General features: G+C 39.4%; 1 protein-coding gene across 1 annotated transcript; it reads left to right on the forward strand.

The window, feature by feature from the left end:
- Positions 1 to 425: 425 nt before the first annotated feature.
- On the forward strand, positions 426 to 5,277 carry gbx2.1.L (gastrulation brain homeobox 2, gene 1 L homeolog). The gene is made up of 2 exons (XM_018236074.2): positions 426 to 1,833; positions 4,100 to 5,277. The coding sequence occupies exons 1-2, from the start codon at positions 1,329 to 1,331 to the stop codon at positions 4,615 to 4,617; spliced, it is 1,023 nt and encodes a 340-aa protein (XP_018091563.1). The 5' UTR covers positions 426 to 1,328; the 3' UTR covers positions 4,618 to 5,277.
- The last annotated feature ends 5,660 nt before the right edge of the window (positions 5,278 to 10,937 follow it).

The raw sequence follows: 10,937 nt of genomic DNA on the forward strand, positions 1-10,937 counted from the left end.
CATAGCTATATACCAACCTAATGCTTGCCACGCACTCCTTCTGCTCATAACTGATTCAATATTCATGTAAGGTACAAAAAGCAACTAATACACATACAGTATACAGTATTATATTGTATAATCTGTTCTACTCTACCCTAATCTACTACAATCTAATAATATTAGTCTGTGTGTCTATATATTTATATTCAATCAGTTCACACAGACTTTAATTGCAGTCCATACAGAGCAAGTAGAATGGGCAGTAAGTCCAGTTTACAGATTGGCTAAATCATTGTGTAATTAGGAGATGCTTTTATTCATAGTGACTGTCAGTACTGATGGAGTGCAAGTGTGGAAGAGGGAATTATCTGGGGAAGGGCACGGTTTGTCCCATCACTAGCAGTGACAGAGCACAGAGGGTCACAAATCTGTCCCTATTCTTCATTCCTTGCACTTTATCCTGATCCTCTCTCTCCAAGGGGAGTGAAGTGGGCTCGGTCTGCCAGGACAAGCCCCCTCTAGCCCAGCCACCAATAGCAATCAGGGAAGCCGAGGGAAGGTGCTAAAATCTGGCAAAACGTGAATGGGAAATAGGAGCACAGTTTGTATCTGCTGAGACTGGGGAGAGAAGAAGCTGCACATCCAGGTCACCAAGAAGAAGAGGAGATCCCACTACATCGACTGCAAGTGGCAAGGTCCCGCCAAACAGACAGGAGCAAGGATCTGACAATACAGACAGACAGGAAAGTCTCCATTTCTGCATTTGGGAAGAATCCCAACCACGGAAGGAGAAAGTCCCCAGAAAGCAGAAAGTGTCAGCTGCGCGTGCAAGTCACCCAGAAAGGAGAGAGAGAGAGAGAGAGAGAGAGAGAGAAAAGAGGGGAAGCAAAATCAGACCCCCAGTAACCAGTAAGGAAGCAGCACAGCCAGGTCACTGCAAGGGGCAAAGTGATTCCTTCAGAGGAGAGAATCCCCGTATAGAGAGGCTGTGTACTCAGGTCACCAGTGAGAAACGGGCAATAGAGAGACCCCCATTATACAGAGAGACACTCATAAAAGCCTGGAGCTCACAAAGCTGTCACCAAAGAATCCCAGCACAAGACAAACCAGAAAGCAGTGGGGGATTCTCCTTCGCCTAATGAAGGTTTAGTTTGTGACCCATACACAGCACTGCATTGTATATCTGACTTTGGCATCCATCACCCGATTCTGCCCAAATCGCTGGCACTCTATCAATGGTCACTGTGACAGACTGCGACTCTGGTGCCTTCTGAGGGCTGTTCTAGTTGTTTGTGCCCAACTTTGGGAAGATTTTCTTAGGCTTCATTTGACTCCCAGTAGCTTATATGAGTGCAGCCTTTCAGCCCCCTCTCATGATGATGCAGCGTCCCCTGGGCAGCAGTACAGCCTTTAGTATAGACTCACTGATAGGGAACCCACCACAGCCCAGCCCTGGACATTTTGTATACACTGGATACCCCATGTTCATGCCTTACCGGCCTGTGGTCTTGCCCCCTCCACCACCCCCTCCTCCATCTCTGTCTCAAGCCACTCTGCAGTCAACTCTCCCTTCAGCGCACCACCACCACCAGATTCCCAGCTTGCCCGGTGGATTCTGTTCTAGCCTTGCCCAGGGCATGGCACTCACCTCTACTCTCATGGCTACTCTGCCAGGGGGATTCTCAGCCTCCACCCAGCACCAGGAGGCAGCCAGAAAGTTTGGAGCCCAAAGTCTCCATGGGGCCTTCGAAAAAAGTGATGGGAGTCAGTCAGAGGGAGAAGAAGGAAACAAGACCTACATAACCAAAGAGGGCACCTTGCTGCCTTTCTCTGCTTCTGAAGCTTCTCTAGGTAAGTGTAGCAACCATCACTCCTTGGCACTGGGTAGGGAGACAGCACGATCCTAAGCAGCATGGGAGCAGTTTATCAAATAATAATTAATAGTAATGAGATAGTTGGTACCTACATATCACATTGACAAAAGGGCAGAAAATAGATCTTACACACACACATATATATCTATATATATCATATAGATGATTTATTAGAGATACACTGATGGAGATAGATAACACTGATAATAATATATTTAAAACACTAAAAGAAGCAAAGTGCTTCTTTTTTTTCCATTATTCATAAACACCACCAGGAAAATTAAAAAGACAATACGTATAGCACACACGCTAGGGATGGAAATTGAGGCAGGTTACAATTTGGTTAAGCTCCCTACAACTTACTCTAGGATTACAACTCAATTCACTCCACAGTTTTATTAATTCCCAGCACAGAGCGCTCTCAGACAGGCATTAACCACAATATTAGCCCTAATCCTATTTACACCTCTCAGCAAAGCATTGGTTGTGGTTAAATCACCGGCAAAAATGTGTAATATATTCAGAAGCAAGTTCTAAGGTTATTTGTGCGAATACCCCAGACCAGGGGAATCACACTTTTAAGGAAATAAAAGACTTGTTTGCCGATGTGAAATTTTTCAGGGTTTCTTTCCCAAAAGTCCAGTGATTACGCATGTTTTCAGATGTTACTTAAATTCAATCTTGTTTCGCTTTAATTATGGGTTAAAAAAATTGGACTTATTTATACTCCTTGCAAAAAAATCAGCAGAGATTTGATTCTGATTTAATTTTCCCAGAAATGAATTAAATGAGTTTGTTTTCATTTTTATCTAGGAAATCCGTTATACAAAAAAATATTACAATGTTCCTTATTATTATATAGAAATACTGAGATTTCTCAGCCAACTTATCATTTTACAGCAACAAATAGAATTTTAGATTCTTTTACGAATTCCTCTGATTTAAAGATGCCCGAATGAACCTGCTCAGTGTCAGAATTAATCTTGTAAATGGAGTGAAAACAACTTAAAAAGGGAGAATCCCGATGTCTCACTGAACGGCTACAGCAACAAAACGGGACAATAAAATATGTTACATAATAAGATATATATTTGGGGGTCTTTTGTGTAATTACATTTATTTTAGATCTCATTTCTCTTACACTTTTCTCTCTTTTTTATCTCTATATGTATGTATTATATATATATATATACATTTTTCATATGCATATAATACCCTTAAAAATGCAACAACTGCTATATAAAATAGTTACTGGTTTTATTTTATTTTCATAATATTTAATTAACATTTTATATAGTTTAAATTTTAGATTCACTTATATTTTTGCAATTTGTTCCTCCCAGTCTATATATCTCTAGGAAATGGGAATGATTCCATTGGCATACATTTATAAATATTACACATTCATTTTATGTCACACATACACAATGTGTGACAATGCACCCATTTATTTTATATATATATATATATCCAAATAAAATAAGTTTTTATTTTTGATAAATCCCAGTGTGCGTCAGCTTTCTGTATGGTTATATGGCTTCTATCTGACTAGCACCTGGGTTTTGCCTAAGTAAGTGTGTGCCACAGCCTTTCTACATATATATATATATATATATATATATATATATATATATATATATATATATATATATATATATATATATATATATATATATATATATATATATATATATATATATATATATATATGTGTATATATATATATATATATATATATGTATATATATATATATATATATATATATATATACCGGTATATATATATAAATTATCTGACGGAGTAACTTTATTATACATGTGTGCATGATTCCACTGTATACAAAAATATTATTGCCCTGTTTGCATGTACCAACACAGTTTATAATTTCTCAGCTCTGTATTTATATGTATAATGTTAATGCACATGATGTATATGTTTTTGTGTTTGTGTGTGTGTAACAGTATGTTTGTGCTATGTAAATATAGTCCCAAAAAGTCTATCACTATAAATATATTTCCAAAAGTAGATCAGTATAACGTATTCTGTATTTATATATCCTGTATTTAATAGATATCTGATGTTTAAGTGTATATACTCCATGCATGTATATTACTTTTGCAATGTATAGAATCTTAGTTTGCACAAATTAGCTATATAAATCTAGCACAAGTGAATTCACTGAATATTTGTGCTGTGTATAATTCTGGTGTGTGTAACATTATTCCCATGTTGTGCTTGGCAGGTCCAGTCCGTGGGCAGGGGAAAGAGGAGTCTGGGAAGGAAGCAGAAGGAAAGGGCAAGGAGGATTCCTACCTGATGGACAGTGACCTGGACTACAGTTCAGATGACAATATCTCCTGCCAAACTGCCCACAAAGAGGAGGACACCCCAGAGGAAAGCCCCCAAAACTCAAACACTTCTAATAACAGCAACACCAGCTCCACAGGGAAGAACCGGCGGAGGAGAACTGCCTTCACCAGTGAACAACTGCTGGAGCTAGAGAAAGAGTTCCACTGCAAGAAGTACCTGTCCCTGACAGAGAGATCCCAGATCGCACATGCGCTCAAACTCAGCGAGGTCCAGGTCAAAATATGGTTCCAGAACCGCAGAGCCAAGTGGAAGAGGGTCAAGGCTGGCAATGCGAACTCCAAAACTGGGGAACCCTCTAGAAACCCCAAAATTGTTGTGCCCATCCCAGTCCATGTCAGTAGGTTTGCCATACGGAGCCAACACCAGCAGCTGGAGCAAGCAAGACCTTGAAATGGTCAATGAACAACAGAAATCCATTTTGTGGCCCTCCAGTTGTTAATCTACATCTACCACACAATTAGAGGGTGGTGGAATTTGTAGCTTTACAACAGTAATAGGGCCATAATATGGTCATCCCTGGACAATAAACAGATTAGCCATGGGTCAGACAATGGAGGTTGTTGGATGCCAATAACCAATTCCCTACTAGACTTTCCAGAATGACCCCAGTCCTGGTTATGTTAAGAAGAAGGGGTGATGTTTGCACTTGGGGAGGCAAAAAGGTTAATTCTTCAGGAACTTAATTTTAAGTGGTGGCAGGCAGAACCCCTCATAGCCATCTTAATTCTAATATTGTGGACTTGATACGGACAAAAGTCTAGTAAAACCCAAAACTGACCACAGAGTTGTGTTGCCTGCTATGAAAAGTGCTGTGGGAGCAAAGTTAATTCCATAAGATGGGGGGTACATTCGGAAAAGATGATAACATCACCCCTTGGGGTACAATACCCTTGAACAAACTGAACTTGTTTTTCTAAACTCTCCCAGAGCCTCAGATTATGTTGTGGTTAATTTATTCTGTGTTGCTTATTTCTTATATGTTATAAAACTTAAAAAAACTCAGTCTTGTGAAATCTAATCATGTCTCTAATAAATAATTCCTTGCGGCCATTCTGGGATATTTGGGGTCATTCCAAAGCGCAGATGAAGAGCTTGTGTATAGGTCCCTGTTAATCTCCATCCAAACCCTGTGAGACTCATTTTGTCAAACATGATGTGTGTGAATTGAATGGGGGAGTCACCAAAAAAGAAGGCTGTTTGGGATTTAATAGGGCAAGACATGTGGGGTCTGTTGGACACAAATAAATGAATGTACAATTTTTCCTAGAGATCATTTAATTGTGGATGGCTGGGAGTGTCATCTGTGCAGTAAATGTGTCTGTCAGCCGGCAGAGTGGAGGGGGATGAACAATTAGGTAACGTTTCCAGGGCTCAGGTTTTTTTGGGTTGACTTGAGGTTTTTGATGCTGGGCAGGAACAGATTAATCAGTGTTAGATTGTACCCGGCAGATCAGACCCAGTACAATCCTTTGGATGTTCAGGGCTGGGATCTGTCGGCTTATTTGTGGCAAATGTACAAAGGCTCTGAGGATCCCAGCAAGAGACAGAAGGGGTCATTTCTCTCCACGTCAATTTCAGTCATTTTCTGGATATGACACTCACCACCTTAATGGCACAGAAAGAGCGGAGAGAATTAACTCCACTGTGCACTTAGTTTTGTTTCCCTGTTGGAATGAGGCAGTCTCTCATCTTCTGGGCTTTCTGCAGGGATTCCTCACTCTTTTTATCTCTCATTTACTGACACAATGTTTCCCAACACATCTGGGGCGGAAGGTTTGGGGGATACCGAGGGACAGGTGTGTATGGTTCAACCAGAGACTGCCTCTAAAACACCATCATTATTATTATTATTATTTAGTAGGGTAATTGGGATAAAGGAAAATTCATATATAAACTCATCACATTTTATCCACACACAGTCCTAACACAGTAACCCATATTAAATAACGCAGGGAAATCCCCTAGATATCTGTGCGCAGTGTGTCTAAATCTTCATCCACAGATCAAACGGAAATGTGTTTGCTTCCGTATTGGTTTATCTATTTACGTTTGTGTGTAAAAATGGTAATTTGTTTAATGCAGGAGTTAATCCACCCCCTGAAATTTCAGAAATGTGCCAACAAACATATGTGTTCAGGTAAGTGACCTTATTTAACGTAATTATTTATAAAAATTATATTTCGATCATTACTCTAGTGACAACAAATAATTATTTTACAGATATAATAGTAACAATAGGATCATTTACTGAAATTTAGATAGATAGATAGTTCACAGAGATGCTGAATTCACTACAAATTATTATTTATATTGCTGAATAAACAGGACATAAATGTCAAACTGAAAAGTTTTTTTTTCCCAGAGAACCCTGAGCAGTCACAGACACAGTTTGTTTCCCACTGTAAATTTCTTTAAGTCTATTTGCACACATACAGCCAACTTACCCAGTTACACAAAGATATACTATAACTTGGCCCTGGTACAGTTACAGACAGGACAAACATACACCGTACCAACTACCTCACACCTGAGATAGAAACACAGTTGTAAGTCATGGACTTCTAAAATTACAAAATGCAGATACTATAGGCAGACATTATAAGTGTAAAAAGAGACAAGGAACCTTACACTCCTAACATCTATCTATCTATCTATCTATTATCTATCTGTCTCTGTCTGTCTGTCTGTCTGTCTGTCTGTCTGTCTGTCGGTCTCTCTCTCTCTCTCTCTATCTATCCATCTGACTATCTATTATCTATATATCTATCTATATGTCTATTTATCTGTCTGTCTATTATCTATCTATCTATCTATCTATCTATCTATCGCTATCTATATCTATCTATTTATCCTTCTGTCTGTCTGTCTATCTATTATCTATCTACATCTCTAGTGTAAAAATGATTTAGCAGGTTTTGTATGAATCAATTGGATTTACGAGTGTGAGTCTATGTGTGTGTGTGTGTGTGTCCAGTACTGCAATACTTTGCCCAGTAATAAGGATGTTTTTCTATTTATTAGACATATGCCTCAATCACCCTCTTAAAATGAACGGCCTATATTAGTGATATATATTTTTGTTGCAGCCTTATAAGCGCATATAACATAGTAGTAATACACACAATTGTTGCAAGTTACATTATAGTACAAATAAGATTCCCATAGATACAGTACACTCTTCTGTCACATTTTGGTATGAACACAGTTACAAAGACATTAAATAATGTTTTTAGCTGTACACTTGCACGGCATGTTGCTGAATAGGTTCATTCTGCACACAGTGAGGTTGTAAATGATATATTCCCACACACTTCCCCAAACTTTTCCCACCTACAGTCATAGTCCCATAGTTGTAACAGAGTCACAGCTACACAGTAACAAATACATTCCATTTTAATAATAATGCAGACACTATTATACAGCTACAATTCCATTCTGCTACAAGTAACTCTCTCACAGGTACAGCCACATTGCACATTGTTGCAACAGACAGACCGTTACCCAGCCAGAAATACTCGGTTATCGACGGGAGATTCTGCCAGTCAGTCACACACAGGCAACTAACACAGCTATAAAAGATAAAGTAGATTTAGGTTTATAACAACTTACACAGCTCTCAGGATCACACATAAAATAAAAACTGTCACACATATGTGCATATTGTTAACCTACAACAACATATGAAGTAACACGCAGGCAACAAGCAGGTATAATCACGTAAAATCATTTTATATGTAATTTAATTACATGCATTCTGTTTTTAGAAAACATGATTTTTTAAAAAATGTAAAAATAACTTTCATTTTAATGGGTTTTTGTCCCAAGTCATAAATATTTTTTATCTAACCCTCCATTAAAACAAGTAATAGCTTTGGCTGTTACTGGTCCTTTAGCACAACACAAGTGCATTCAGTTGTGTTACTGGTCCTTTAGCACAACACAAGTGCATTCAGTTGTGTTACTGGTCCTTTAGCACAACACAAGTGGATTCAGTTGTGTATGAAGCAACAGTATTTTAATCAGGGGAGTAACAAGGGGAAAATTTATTAAAGGCGAAGTGGCTAACGCTGCTGAAAATTCGCCAGCCTGACGTCATTTTGGCACTTCACCGATTTACTGACGGTAGCTGGCGTAATATTGCTGGCGTAATTTCGCCAAGGAGATAGACTCTGGCGCAACTTCACACTCTTATGCCAGGCTGGCGAAATAGTGTTACTACGCAAATTCACTAAGTTTTTGATTTTACTGACTGTTACCTCTATCGCCAGACTTGCCTTCGCCACCTCAGACCAGGCGAAATGCAATAGAGTAGATAGGAGTTCCTCAAAAAAAAGTTGAACAAAACACTGCTGTTTTTTCCTATTTAAAGGGTGGTATACTGAAAAAGATCGTACATTTTTTTGGGGGTACCCTCTGTCCCCCCTACATTTGATAACATATGGCACCTAAACTATACTGTGGACATATGTGTAGGGCAATATAACAACTCTATATAATTTTATTAAGGTTCCCTGGGCTTGTGTAGTATAATGTATTTGCTGCAGCATATACGGTCATTGTACTTTAACTGCACGCCGTATGCTAATTAGCCAACGCTAGTGTAACTTCGAACTGCTGAGCGTAATTTTGCTGGTGTAATTTCGCCAGCGATCGGTACCCTGTGCGCAACTTCGGATCTTCGTGAATTAGCATTGTCCAGACGAATTTTCGCCTGGCGAAGTGTTGCGATGTGCGCAAAGCCAGCGCTGGCGAATTTTCAGCGGTTAGTGAATTTGCCCCTATATAGGAAGCAGACCCTGTGGCTGCAGGGGGCCCAGGAGGTATAAGGGCCCTATGAGGCCCAAATTGATATACAGTTTCAGTAAATATTGGCAAAACAGGTCAACCTCTAGACTTTTGGAAGACTGAAAAATAATTTACTTTGGGGCCCCGTAATATTTAGTTACACCACTGATTTTAATCACAATTTCATATACAATAGCAATGAAAAATATAAATGTTCATGCAGAGAAGTCAATTATTCTCATCACCGTCATTTTAACCCTGTGCATTAACTACAACTCCCAGCAAGCTCTCTAAGATTTTGGCTGTTGCCTATGATGGGAAGAGGCCGGCTATGGAAATCCCTCATTTGCCCACATTTTCAGGATAAGAAAAGTAAAACTGAAATGTGATAACTGGTAAGTAGTGAATTGAAAGTAACATAAAATCACAAAATACTAAAAGGCAGGAGTCGCACATTACTGACAATTTACAGAACAGGCAGGAGACACAGAGTAACTGTATATAGAACAGGCATGAGTAGCAAATTACTGACAGTGTACAGAACAGCAAGGAATCACACATTACTGAGAGTATAAAGAACAGGCAGGAGTCTCACATTACTGACAGTTTACAGACAGGAGTCACACATTACACAAAGATTACATAAAGAACACATAGGAGTCACACATTATTGACAGTGTACAGAGCTGTGCCATATTACAGAATCCTTACAGATACAGGGCAGGTATTAGTGAAAAATGACAAAGAATCTATAGAGCAGGCAGCAGTCATGCATTACTGACAGCATAAAGGCCAGGTAGCAGCCGTGATGTTGATGAAGGAGACAGGAGTCATACATTGCAAACAAGTTTCAGAACCAGTGGAGGGTATAGTATAAATAGAACATTGTACACAAAGCTGTACATTGGGTACAGAGGGTGGTACATTATGGGTGCAATTATGTAGACCAAGAGAAATACATAGTGCAAGTATATAGAGAGTCATCAGCTTAGTGATGTATCAGATGTTCTGTTACCTGTAGGGCAACATCTAGTGGGTTAGGTGGTTGTCCTGTTAGTGGCCCAAACCCTGTGGGGGGTTGTCCAGATTTGTAGAACCCAAAATTGTTGGCAGTAGTAGTTGACCAAATAGTAGTCATGGTATCGGCATAAGTGTGGTCAAGTGGATCACATTTTATTTATATTTAGACAAGCATTTTTATAGTGGGACCCCATTCTACTTGGCATGATCCCAAACAGTCAGTGGAATAATAACCCAGGTCCAGCAGACTAAGTACTAAAGGGCCACATGGTTTCTGTTGGTGGCCCCCTGGTTATCTGTATAAACGTCCTTCTCCTTTATATGGCCATGGAATTCCTTCAGGGCATCTTTATATTTTATAATAAAGAGAGTTGCACTGTGTGATTGGAAGGTGACTGTAGCTATAAACAATGGTGCCAAGCTTATACTCCACTGTTAATGGCCTGTATGAGGAAAGAAATCTTAGAGACTATTGCAGAAAATGTTGCGGAGGGCCAAGTGGAGGAACATTGCTTGAGCCACCATGTTAGGAATGCGGAAGAGAGACAGAAACTTGCCTGTGAAGTTAGAGTATTTGGGGACCCTATACCATTACAAACAATTCAAAATATTGCTTATCATCCTCCATACTATAAACTATGAAGCCCAAAATACTTGTGTCTTCTGCAATCCCAATGGTGGGCCTAGTTTCTAGGGCTTCAAGAAAATACAGAAGTTAGTATGGGGACTTAAACAGTAAATAATTTAAGGTCAAAGACACACAGGGCCATTGTCAGCTGTTTGCTACCAACATGACATGTCACACGTGGCATTTTCTCTGCTGTGGAAATACTCTGGAGGACAAACTGCTTATCTTCCAGCCCGCCATGATATGAATTTTCTGCCCTTACCATGTAAGCAGGAGG

Source organism: Xenopus laevis, chromosome 9_10L (genome assembly GCF_017654675.1).
Source record: "Xenopus laevis strain J_2021 chromosome 9_10L, Xenopus_laevis_v10.1, whole genome shotgun sequence".
NCBI lineage: Eukaryota > Metazoa > Chordata > Amphibia > Anura > Pipidae > Xenopus > Xenopus laevis.

What these genes read in the sequence shown, in the direction of transcription:
- gbx2.1.L (XM_018236074.2), top strand. Translation starts at nt 1,329, where the DNA reads ATGAGTGCAGCCTTTCAGCCCCCTCTCATGATGATGCAGCGTCCCCTG. An exon ending in TGCTTCTGAAGCTTCTCTAG is followed by an intron (nt 1,834 to 4,099) that starts GTAAGTGTAGCA and finishes TGTGCTTGGCAG; the next exon opens with GTCCAGTCCGTGGGCAGGGG.